Source organism: Nicotiana tabacum, chromosome 3 (genome assembly GCF_000715075.1).
Source record: "Nicotiana tabacum cultivar K326 chromosome 3, ASM71507v2, whole genome shotgun sequence".
In the NCBI taxonomy this organism is placed as follows: Eukaryota; Viridiplantae; Streptophyta; class Magnoliopsida; order Solanales; family Solanaceae; genus Nicotiana; species Nicotiana tabacum.
Window position 1 is genome coordinate 114,905,975 of NC_134082.1, and position 13,209 is coordinate 114,919,183.

Sequence of the window (13,209 nt, forward strand, 5' to 3'; positions counted from 1 at the left end):
TTTATGTGCTGTTTTGGACTGGATAACCACTCGTTGGATATTTTTTTTCTTTTCTTGTTTTGCTATAACTCTGCATGCATATAATGCATTTCCTGCTACAATTATGCTTTAGTGTATTGTTGTTTTTATCCTCTTTGTTGATGTCAAAAAGGGGGAGAAGACTGCTATCCATATATTCATGCAGGCACATTCATTGCACGGGGAGTCGACTATAAATACTACAGGAGAAGTCGACTAAAGGAAGTAGTCCCAATGGCACCTATTGAGGGGGAGTCAATTGCACTCATTGAGGGGGAGTAAAACACAAAAGGAAAAGAAGCACTGAGAATCCGGCAAGAAAATCAATCAGAGATAGCTTGAAGAGCTAAAAAGGAAAAAAAGCATTGAAGATGGAAGAACCCAGATTTAAGGAGCAAATCCGGAGCTATCAAGACTTAAAGATGGAAAGCTGTCAAAGTCCACACACCAAGGAAGAGTAACGGGAATTAAGCTTATTCTTGGAAAGAATCAATTTCTTTCCAAGGATCAAATCTCTTGGGTTGGCAAATTTCTTCAGTAACGGTCTCCTACAAAGTATTTATACACAACCTTAAGACTTAGAGATACATACTTTGATCAAACTAATTACCCTCTCTTTGTTTTACTGCAAACAAACATTGTAGCTCTACTAAATCTGCTGTGTAACAAGTTAGAGAAGAAAGAGAAAAAAATACCGGGGAGACATTGTATCAAGAAAAGATGAATGACATAAAAACTGAGTTGTTGGTGTAAACTACACCATTACTTTGTACTCAAGAAACTCAATCATTGAAACAGAACTCCCTTGCAACCCAAGAGGATTGGACTAGGATTCACATTGAATTCAAACCAGTATAAAAACTTCGGTGTCTTTAATTCCTACACTTTACTTCTGCATTTTAATTTTGCACCTCTTGATATCTCGCTATTACATCTAGTCGACTAATTGAAAAACTAATCAACTTATAACAATTAATTTTAAAAATAAACACTTAACCCCCTCTTGTACTTTCATTATGCAGTATAAACTAATCAAGACGCCCCAAAAGCAGCCTGTGAATTTCAACTCTAAAGTGCAAACTGCAATTTAAAATGTGACATCCAATAAAGAAAAGCTCAAGTAAATGAGAGTTCCACATTCGTTTACAGGAAAAAACAAGGTAACAATCACAAATACGTTGAGTTCTCCGGAAGGATAAGAGAAAATCAAAGGTCTGTTAAATAAAGTTACAACACATACTTGTCGAAAATATCTGCTTTGACAAACATGCCGAGCAAGACAAGATAAACAGCAAACTAGGGAGATTATCATCATCAACTTTCTCAAAGTGCACTTTGATCCACTGTTCTGGATCAGTCAAGTACACCGCTAGTGTCTTTTATAAAACAGACAGGACTTACATCGAGGGAATACACAAGGAAGCAGCCAGTGTTGAACCGATCACCTCATCGCACATGCCAGCACCCTCATGAACCTTCTTGCTGTCAGCTCGGGGACTACCTCCTGAGCTGCTGTTTGAGAGTGAAACAAAGGTTGACTTCTGCAGGACACCCCTAGGAGATGATCCAAATGGAGGGCTGGTATCCCACATCTCTGTTGCCAGGTTCAGAGCTGAAGAGTTCTTGCCATCTCCTGCATTACCAGCAGTACTATTCAGGACCTCGCCTAGTGGTCCACCAAGTGCATTTTCCCAGGATACTGGTAACCAATTAACTGTCTTTTGCATAGGTTTACCATGGCTATTTGTTACTCCCAAGCCCATTTGAATCGGGTCAAAATCACGAGATAACCTTAAGGGTGAAAGAGCGAGCTTCTCTTGACAAGGAGAATTCGATGATGATGAGAAATCTGAGGCAGCCATGGGAATGGACATAGACAGTTGAGTCCAGTCTGATTTTAGTTCTTCGGGCCAAGATGCAGAGGCACGTGAAGACTGTTCCTTAGTCCAGCCATCAATGAAATGGTGAACTGGATGTTGTTCACTTTGTTCTTGGTCATTGAAATCTATGAAAGCATTAGAATTCTTAGGATTTACAAAGGAACTTCTTTGTGAAGGATTGAGAAGGGAATCTGACGAGACAAGTCCAAATTCTGACAGCGACGACAGTTCAAATCCATTATGTTGCTTTTGAATCGAAATAGCTGAGTCCTTGGGCTTCAAACCAATTGTTGGAGATATCATAGAGACACCTTTATGATCTTGCATTCTGTCATATACATACTTTTTTTAGACAGGATTCTGTCATTTACATACTTACTAATTAGGACCAAAGAATAATAAACATGTAATGCATTTCCAGTTCCTTTTTCCTTCTATCCCTGCAGGTCTTGATGACAAGTTAACAACCCTTTTTCATTATTAAAACCTAGAGAAGAAATTTCAAATTTCGGTTTAACACCTAAGAGAAAATAAAGATATCTATTTCAAGGTTGAGAAGGAGATGAAAGCATTATAATGTGCATATCAACTAGCTGTCATTACTTAAGCATTTAGTACCTGTTGACAAGCTGCTCAGTGGAAGGATTGGCAGCAGTGGGCTGCAAGCTATTAAACTGGTGCTGAACAGCACCAAGGCTGTTGGATGTGCCGCTGCTGGATATCACCATCGCTGATGAGGAGGGTGCGACTGATGCCACCTTTGAATTGGTGGATCCAGCGACAGCATGGCCATTCTGACCTTCCACAGGCTTTCTTGAACGATGGCGACCTCTGTTTATGTGCCTTTCACAGTACTTCTGATCAGGGACAGCTTCTCGTGAGCACCGCCATTTCTTTCCATCTGTTCGACGACACCTACCAGGCTCTGGATCGGTGTTGCCAGTGAAACCAAGATGGAAAGTACCCCATCCCCCTACAGGTACCACAAAGTAGGGAAAAGATGAACAAAAAGAAAAGCAAGAGAAAGAACAGAAAAGAAAATGTACGAGACTGAATAATTGATAAACGACTTTAGGGAAAGAAAGTCAAAAAAACTATGACAAAGTGTCAACCCTTACAATGCACCAGTATCCTCTAACCCTTCAAAAATTAAAAGATCTTATGTACATTTCCTAGAAAACATGTATGTAAATCACCTAGAGTGTGAGGACCCTCAACAAATATGTGCACAAATGGTAGAGAAACTAAACTCAGAAATTTATAAGTAATTAAAAGCTGAGAAATTAGTTATCATAGGCCATAAGTTTGATTATTTATAGTTGAAAAGAAAAAGAGACAAGCAAACAAATAAGTATTGATAGAAAACAACTCATTTTAGAATGTTCTTCATGCTCTTAAACACAGTGTGTATCATAGATCAAAAAGGGTATATTATAAGTGAAACCAATGTGCAAAAAGATGCCACATAATATAGCAAGAGAATCCCAAATTCAGGTACAGAGATACTTAAGTAGTTACGGAGGATTAATTAATAGAACTGGATTAGTACTGAGTGAAAATCCTTAGAGAATCCAATAAAAGTTTAAAGGTTCCAATTGTTTGAGAGATATTGGCAACTCCACAACAAAATCCTGAGCCAAACAAGCAACAAGGTTTTAGGCTCCGAAGAGTCATTTGGAGCAGACTTGCCATGCAGAGATAGTAATATATGTACTGTGATTCAGTGAATAATGATACATGGATATCTATGCAATGAATATATGTAGTGATTGCAATGCAGAGATCGTGATACCAAAGGCAACACTTAGTTTTATCTTATGCACATAATCTTATAAAATAACACATAGATTCTCACGTAATTATGCATGTATCAGTTATGCACAGTTTTATACTCAAAACCAATAATCTATTAGGACTCTTATATGTGGATCAGAGTGAAAATACATGGTAAGCAAAAGTGAAATTCTTACAATTGGAGGCATAAGATCCAGAGGACAAGCCAGAAAATGCATAAGGGTTGAGAGACTTCTTAAGAGGAATGAGCAACTGGTGAGGGACTGGTACATTTGCCACAAGGTGCTTATAGATCAAAGCCTGATGTTCCAATTCCATCCACTGAGATGGAGTAAATAGACCTCTGAACCTCGCAACAAAAGCGCCACGCGTGCTTTCGTTTGAACCTCCAGAGGCATAAGCTGAACCAAGAAAAAGCACAAGCTAAGAAAGTAAACTTGTTGAACAAAATCAATAGGAGAACTTGCACAGTATAGTGAATAACAGATCAAAAGATAAGGAAACAGAAAGATCAATTAACAAAAGGCACATAAGGTTGACTGAACTTCATAAATATCTGAGACTCAAATATCAAAAAGTCTGATCTTTTCTTTCTTTTTCTCTTTCCCTTTTTTTCCTTCGTGCACCTACTTTATTGCACCCTTTAGTTTTTACATTCCTTAAATCATGTTTCAGATTTACCCAATATGTGCATGAAATTACCAGATTTTCCACCCAGTATAGGATATCATTGACAAAGATTCTTCACAAGTTCCAACTACTTTTTTTCCTTTTTGTGTTTTTCTTCTATTGACAAGACCATCAGAATGTATAGAATACCTCTTTTCTAACATCTACAGTATTTCTTTGAAAAGACCCATCTTCTGTACAGGAAATAAAACAGCTAAACGTGATTAAAAGCAGATCTTTTGCAAATCCACGTCATTAGCATCCAAATCTCCAAAATCCCCTTATGTGCAGTCATTATCTAAACACAATCAAGCAACCAAAGAACTTTAAAAAATTATTTAGTACATAACATTTCTGATACCTGAAGCTCTGCTATAGTGGGATCCAGAGTCAAACAATGGGAAAGCAAGACTCTTAGATGAGTCCTGCGCAGAAGCATTATTAGTAGAAAGAAAAGGGATTAATTCTTCAGATTTAGGAGATGAAAAACTGAGCATAGTGGAGTGACCACGTCCATTATTTGGGGAACCAGATCTCATGAACAAAGTGGGAGTAGTAGGACCTTGCTGTTGGGGCATCTGCTTACAAAGGGCAGAGAAGTCATCTGCTGCTGCTCTTTGGACTTTAGATGACCTACAATTAGTGTCATCACAAGGCCCAGATCTCTCTTGTTTCAGTTGCTGCCCAGATCCATTAGTGATCTTTGAGGAGTTGTTAGTCTCAGCTGGAGAGTTGACTGTTTTTGAAATGTTATTAGCAGATTCTTGTTTGGTTTCCATTGTCATCACCCCACCAAAATCCATACTTTAAAAACCACCACCCTATGAAAGTTTCACAGAGCATGAGTTCATACCAAGAAAACTCAGACAAAGACAGAGAAAAAGGAGGCGCAGCTTAAGGGAAAAAATTATAAGCAGAAAAAAGAAAAATTAGTTGAAACTATTTGGACTTGCTTATGGGAGAGAGAGAGAGGACAAAAGTAGAATAAAGGGCAAAGAGCATCATCTACATCTCGGACACTGGAGACATGTTAGCCCATATATATCTAGTTTTGTTTCCCAAAAAGAAGCTGAGTTACATTAAGCGCAAACCTATATTTAGACAATTTTGTTAGTCTAACTTAATTATACTACTCTGGGGGTTTGTGGTATTTGGCGAACTTGCCCTCACCGGCTCGCTTTCATTTACATGACAAGTTAGATCTCATAGATAGAAAGAAAGTGACGTTCTTTTTTGCACCTATTATGAGTTACATAGGGCCATGATGTTTGTTTGGATTATTCATAGGGAAAGAATATATCGACGCACCCTTTTTTAAATAAAAAAAACAAACCTTCTTCGGAATAGGATACTTTTTTTGTCAAAAACAACAATGATACAAACATGTTTGGACAAATTTTCAAAGAAAAATCTATTCAAGCGAAATTATAAATAGAAAACCTAACATCAGTATAAAGATAGAAAATTTGATAGTATTGAAGAATTATATATTTAAAGTATAGTTTATATTCAAATAAATACTGAAGTGACCGAGAAATCAATTTGAAGATGGTAAATATACATTTATTTTACCAATTACAAACCTACATTGGAAAAAACACGTAATCTCAAAATTTCATGATACAAGGTAAAATTGCACTATTTAAACCGTCATTTAATATTACTAGTATCTATAAACGTGCGTTGCACGTTAATAATGGCACATGATGGTTTAAATATTTACTTATATGAAAAATAATAAAATTTAATTAATGAGAGAAAATTTATATGTAATACTACAACAATAATTTAAATGCCAAAAAATATTGTTACATTAGCATAATACGTGAATTCAAAATGAAAGGATATCATCGGGACTTACATAAATGATCAGTTTTAGTCATGTTAAGTAAATAATTATGTATTGTAATATAAATGTATCTAATGTGATGGTATCTTACCGAACACTTCTTTATAGACGGTATTTTTTTGTATATGTTTCCTTCTAAAACCAGAACACTTGTTGTCGATGTTGATACCTCTCTTGAAAAATGCAACATATAATATTCGTGTAAGAAAACATATTGTGATAAATATAGTTCAATATTTAGGATGCCTGTCCTTGTGCTTTGTTTATTATAACTACAAAACATAAACATACTGAAAATTATTTTCACACAAATTCAAAAGGATATTCTTTAGTTACGGAAGACGAACGTTGATTTTGGGGATAAACGTATACTTAGACGCACATTGACCAATATCATAAGTTCTGCATGTGTGACGTTATTGTCAAGACTTCTATATACCATATGTGTATTATTACATAAGTTATTTAGCGAATCTAATTTTTCATTAGCATGACGGGCATAAACCTATATTAAATGGAAGATCAATTTTAACTTAGTCTATTATATATAATTATAGTCTATTATATATATGGTGACACTAACATACGTAGGAAATAATAAACTTGACAACAAACATATATGGTAGAAGGCCAATTGGTATTAAAGTATTTAAATATTCTTCTTGGTAGTTATTGTTGGTATCATCTTCTGTTGAGTCAAAACTAAAAAAATATTTTGTTTTTACCATAAAACTTAGCAATCAACGTTTTATTTAGTTGATCAACATATTAATTTCTGCTAGCTAAGATAGCTCTTTAATTTCTATTATGTAATTTGCACAAATTGCGTTTTAATCTAATGAAGAAGATATTTTCTTTATTAAATGCACTACTGTGACGACCCGAAGGGTCATCACCGTAGTTCTTCCTTGTTCCGCGCTTTCGAGGCCTTGAAAACCTCGCTTTTAGTTGCCTCGATTGGCGTACGCAGTTCGGGCGCATAACCGGAAAGTTTTTATGTTAGAATATGTGAATTATGTGAAACATTTGATGAATTTTGGTATTAATATGCATAATGTTGACTTCGGTCAACATTTTGGGTAAACGGACCGGGACCTGTGATTCGACGGTCCCGGAGGGTCTGTAGAAAAATATGGGACTTGGGCGTGTGCTCGGAATCAAATTCTGAGGTCCCAAGCCCGAGAAATAAATTTTTGAAAGAAATTGTTTTTCTGAAATTTGATATGAAAATTTGAAATGAAAAAGGGGTTAGAAAATATATGTATCGGGCTCATATTTTGGTTTCGACGCCCGGTACAAGTCTTAAATATGTGTTAAGCACTATCTGTAAAGTTTGGCTAAAAACGGACGTCATATGACGTGTTTCGGACTAAAAATGGAGAATTGAGTTATGAAAGTTGAAGAAAGAAAATCATGTGTTTGAGGCTTGATCCTATGTATATGATGTTATTTTGGCGATTTGATCGCACGAGTAAGTCCGTAAGATGTTTTTAAGGTTGCGTGCATGTTTGGTTTGGAGCCCCGAGGGCTCGGGTGAGTTTTGAATGGGGCCCGGGAGGTCTTGGATTTAAGAAAATGCAGGTTCAGGTGTTGCAGACACCAGCGCGGCCGCGGTCATTTCCGCGCGGTCCACGCTGGAGCCGCGCGGCCGCGATGCCTTTCTGTGCGGTCCGCGTGGCTGAGTCTGAGGGCTAGGGTTTCAGGTCAACCAGCACGCCCGCGCACCAAAACAGTGCGGTCCGCGCTGGAAGGGTTCAGAGAAGCCCCAATTTTTCTCCCACTCGGCGCGGCCGCAACACATTTTTGTGCGGTCCGCGCCAGGTCCTCAGAAAGGTATACAAGTTCGAAAAATCTCAGTCATTTTTCACTTTTCAAAAACCCAAAACCTAAGAGGCGATTTTCCAAACAACTTTTTTTTTCTCCAAAACGATTGGTAAGTGATTTCTAACTTAATTTCTTTATTCCTTAACATCTTTTAACATAATTTCAACTTCAAATCAAAGATTTTCATGGGGAAAATTGGGTGTTTTGGGTAGAACCTAGGTTTTCTACAAATTAAGAAGTTGGACCTCAATTTGGGGTCCGATTTAAAAACAAATCATATATTGGGATTCATGGGGGAATGGGTAACTGGGTTTTGGTCCGAACCTCGAGTTTCGACCACGTGGGTCCGGAGGTATTTTTGACCTTTTTGGGAAAACCCTTGAAAAATCTATTTTCATGCATTGGGGATGATTCATTTAGTAATTATTAATGTGATTAGGTAACTTATGACTAGATTCGAGCGGATTGGTGGTGGAATCAAGAGGTAAAGCTATACTAGAAGCGTGAGTTGAGTTTGGAGCATTCGAGATAAGTGTTTGTTCTAACTTTGGCTTGAGGGAATAGGATTAGGATGATATTTGCTACTTGCTAATGTGGAGTACGGTGTATAGGCATGGTGACGGTTATCTATGCACCGGAGTCTAGCATGACCGTGAGTCTTGATTGCTTTTAATTCGAATAATGTGACACAAGCTCCTTGTTTATTTGATAAGTTTCATATAATGTGAACGGTTGAGGAAGAATGATTTAAAAGGAGAATGTGTTGTGAATACTCCCTTGCCGGGATGTGTAGACTGATATATATATTCTCCCTTGTCGGGATATTTTGGGCTGTTAGCTGTACCCCTTGCCGGGTTAAAGGTATTGAGTTGTTATTCTCCCCTGAAGGGGTCTACTATATGAAGTCAGATATTATGAACTATATTATGGGATCGTGTGGCACGCCGTCCACTTATATATGATATTATGGGATCGTGTGGCACGCCGTCCACTTATATATGATATTATGGGATCGTGTGGCACGCCATCCACTTATATATGATATTATGGGATCGTGTGGCACGCCATCCACTTATATATGATATTATGGGATCGTGTGGCACGCCGTCCACTTATATATGATATTATGGGATCATGTGGCACGCCGTCCACTTATATATGATATTATGGGATCGTGTGGCACGCCGTCCACTTATATATGATATTATGGGATCGTGCACGAAGATATATATCATGGAAACCGGAGTTTCTTCTATTTATTTCCGATATTTCATTTTTATCTGTTACTCCCTGATAGCATGTCCCCTCCCAGTTTTACTTTGTATTATCTTGTTATTGTTTTCTTGCACTTGTTGTATATATATCTGTACAGGTTAATTGTGGTAGGTACTGTCTAACCTCGTCACTACTTCGCTAGGGTTAGGCCAGGCACTTACCAGCACATGGGGTCGGTTGTGCTGATGCTACACTCTGCGCATTTTTGGTGCACAGATCAGGGAGCAGCTTACGGACCGCAGCAGTAGGACTTCTGGGAGCTATCTTCAGTCCAGGGACTCTCGAGGTAGCCTAGCTGGCGTTCGCAGGCCGAAGTCCCTTTCCATGTTTTTTTTGTTTGTTTATCTTGTATCAGACAAACATGATGTATTTTCCCTTCAGACATTGATTGTAGTATTCTGTAGTAGTCCGTGAGCTAGTGACACCAGACTCTGGGTAGCATTTTGGTTCAAACTTCCGCACTTTTGGTTTTCAGTTGCTTTAGATTTAAAGTCTTCCGCTTAGATTTTGTCTCGTTTATTATATTGTTTGAAAGAAAGCAGGAAAGGTGTTTTAAATATTTGGCTTGCCTAGCTCCGATAGTAGGCGTCATCACGACACCCGATGGTGGAAAATCCGGGTTGTGACAAGTTGGTATCAGAGCACTAGGTTACTTAGGTCTCGCAACTCACGGACAAGCTCAGTAGAGTCTGAGTGATCGGTACAGAAATGTCTGTATTTATCCCGCAGAGGCTACTGAGTTAGGAAAACTTCACCTTGTTCATTCTTGTTGTGCGATTCTGTTTCTCAAGTACTAATTGTCTTTCCACTATGTTCTTTCGCAAATGGCGAGGACACGTGCTTCCTCTTCTACCGCGCAACGGCCTGAGCCCCCAGTAGCAGCCCCTATTAGGGGCAGAGGGCGAGGCCGAGGCCGTGCCAGAGGCCGAGGCTGGGGCAGAGCTCAGCCCCGAGCAGCATTTCCAGCGACGGAGCCTCAGGTCGATTTTGAGGAAGAGGTTCCGGTCCCAGCTGTTCCAGTGGGCCCAGCGCAGGTCCCAGAGGGTTTCATAGCCACTCCAGTGCTTCAGGACGCTTTGGTCCGACTGGTAGGCTTTATGGAGGGCATTTCTAGAGCGGGTTTGCTTCCCGTAGCTCCAGCCACATCTCAAGCTGAGGGAAGAGTTCAGACTCCCTATACTCGTACTCCAGAGCCGGTAGCTTTTCAGGTTCCAGCAGTTCAGCCAGCTGTGGCAGCCCAGCCAGGTATTGCGGCTCAGTCCAGCGATGGTGCGGCTATGTCTGCGGATGCTTTGTGAAGGCTTGATCGTTTCACCAAGCTCTTTACAACCACATATAGTGGCACCCCCTCTGAGGATGCTCAGGATTTCATATTCAACTGTCATGAGGTTCTACGGACTATGGGCATTGTAGAGACCAATGGGGTCAACTTCGCCACTTTTTGCCTGGCAGGATCCGCCAAGACTTGGTGGAGGGATTTCTGTTTAGCCAGGCCAGCAGGGTCGCCATCATTGACCTGGGATCAGTTTTCGGAGTTATTTCTGGGGAAGTTTCTTCCAGTTACTCAGCGAGATGCTCTTCGCAGGCAGTTTGAGCGTCTCCAGCAGGGTCTTATGACGGTCACCCAGTATGAGACCCGGTTCATTGATCTTGCTCGTCATGCCATTGTGATACTCCCCACAAATAGAGAGAGGGTGCGGAGGTTTATTGATGGGTTGGCCCAGCCGATCCGTGTTCAGATGGCCATGAGTACCGGTAGTGAGATTTCATTTCAGGAGGCGGCAGATGGTGCCCGCCGGATAGAGATGGCACTTGCTCAGGAAGGTGGTCATGGGTCTGATAAGAGGCCCCGTCATTCGGGTAGATTCAGTGGTACCTCGTCTGGAGGTAGGGATTCTTATGGTAGAGGCTATCCTTCGAGGCCCTTTCAGTCAGCTCTCCAGGCTTCTCATGGTACACCAGGTGGTCGTGGTTCTCAGCCATAGTATTCTGACCAACAGCTCTTCAGTTCACTATCAGCACCTATCAGTGCACCACCACTTCGTTATTCTCAGCAGCCGAGGGCTTGTTATACTTGCGGCGATGTGAGTCACATTGCCAGATATTGCCCTCGAGCTTCCAGCAGCTCGCAGCAGCAGGGTTCTCGCCCAATGATCCAGGCACCAGTTGCCCCACCGCCTGCCCAGCCGGCTAGAGGCGGGGGTAGAGGACATAGAGGTGGAAGTAGAGGTCTTAGAGGTGGAGCTCAGACTGCTAGAGGTAGGGGTCAGCCAGCAGCAGATCATCCCAAGGATATGATTCAAGGAGGTGGGGCCCAGCCCCGTTGTTATGCCTTGCCAGCCAGGCTAGAGGCCGAGTCATCAGATGCTGTGATTACAGGTACTATTCTGGTCTGTGATAGGGATGCTTCTGTGCTATTTGATCCCGGATCTACGTATTCATATGTGTCATCCTATTTTGCACCCTATTTGGTTATGCCTAGTGAGGCCTTGAGTATTCCTGTATATGTGTCTACGCCAGTGGGGAATTCTATAGTGGTGGACCGGGTTCATCATTCATGTGTTGTGGTATTCAGGGGTCTTGAGACCCGTGTTGACTTGTTGCTCTTGGATATGGTGGATTTCGACGTCATATTAGGGATGGATTGGTTATCCCCATATCATGCGATCTTGGATTGTCATGCCAAGACCGTGACCTTAGCCTTACCGGGTTTACCCCGCTTAGAGTGGAGAGGGACTTCTGGTCATTGTACCCGCAGTGTTATCTCGTATGTGAAAGCTCGGCGTATGGTCGAGAAGGGATGTTTGGCCTACTTGGCGTATGTTCGCGATTCTAGCGCGGAGGTCCCTTCTATTGATTTTGTTCCCGTTGTTCGGGAGTTTCCTGAGGTTTTCCCTTCAGACCTGCCGGGTATGCCGCCCGACAGGGATATCGACTTTTGTATTAATTTGGCCCCGGGCACTCAGCCCATTTCTATCCCGCCATATCCTATGGCCCCGCCGGAGTTGAAAGAGTTAAAGGAACAGCTGCAGGATTTGCTTGAGAAAGGTTTCATTAGACCTAGTGTTTCGCCTTGGGGTGCGCCGGTGTTGTTTGTTAAGAAAAAGGATGGTTCGATGAGAATGTGCATCGATTACCGGCAATTGAACAAGGTTACAATTAAGAATAAGTATCCACTGCCGAGGATCGATGATTTATTCGACCAACTTCAGGGTGCGAGGGTGTTTTCAAAGATAGATTTGAGATCTGGCTACCACCAGCTGAGGATTAGGGCGTCTGATGTCCCTAAGACAGCATTTCGCACTCGGTATGGGAACTATGAGTTTTTGGTCATGTCATTTGGATTGACTAATGCCCCAGCAGCGATTCATGGAGTTGATGAACCGAGTGTTCAGACCTTATTTGGACTTGTTCGTGATAGTCTTCATTGACGATATTCTTATATACTCCCGTAGTCAGGAGGAGAATGAGCAGCACCTCAGAATGATTTAAAAAGAGAATGTGTTGTGAATACTCCCTTGCCGGGATGTGTAGACTGATATATATATTCTCCCTTGTCGGAATATTTTGGGCTGTTAGCTGTACCCCTTGTCGGGTTAAAGGTATTGAGTTGTTATTCTCCCCTGAAGGGGTCTACTATATGAAGTCAGATATTATGAACTATATTATGGGATCGTGTGGCACGCCGTCCACTTATATATGATATTATGAGATCGTGTGGCACGCCGTCCACTTATATATGATATTATGTGATCGTGTGGCACGCCGTCCACTTATATATGATATTATGGGATCGTGTGGCACACCGTCCACTTATATATGATATTATGGGATCATGTGGCACGCCGTTCCACTTATATATGATATTATGGGATCGTGTGGCACGCCGTCCACTATATA

General features: G+C 40.8%; 1 protein-coding gene across 1 annotated transcript; it reads right to left on the bottom strand.

The window, feature by feature from the left end:
• Positions 1–1,101: 1,101 nt before the first annotated feature.
• Positions 1,102–5,455, bottom strand: LOC107760271 (growth-regulating factor 1-like). Its single transcript, XM_075249800.1, has 4 exons — positions 4,723–5,455; positions 3,869–4,093; positions 2,517–2,871; positions 1,102–2,226 (listed from the first exon to the last, which is right to left on the bottom strand). The coding sequence occupies exons 1-4, from the start codon at positions 5,162–5,164 to the stop codon at positions 1,416–1,418; spliced, it is 1,833 nt and encodes a 610-aa protein (XP_075105901.1). The 5' UTR covers positions 5,165–5,455; the 3' UTR covers positions 1,102–1,415.
• Between the last annotated feature and the right edge of the window lie 7,754 nt (positions 5,456–13,209).

Excerpts from the sequence above, each read along its gene's own strand:
- LOC107760271 (XM_075249800.1), bottom strand. The coding sequence starts at position 5,164 with ATGGATTTTGGTGGGGTGATGACAATGGAAACCAAACAAGAATCTGCT. Across the intron at positions 4,094-4,722 it reads CCACTATAGCAGAGCTTCAG|CTTATGCCTCTGGAGGTTCA; the intron begins GTATCAGAAATG and ends TTCTTGGTTCAG. Across the intron at positions 2,872-3,868 it reads TGGATCTTATGCCTCCAATT|GGGGATGGGGTACTTTCCAT; the intron begins GTAAGAATTTCA and ends TGGTACCTGTAG.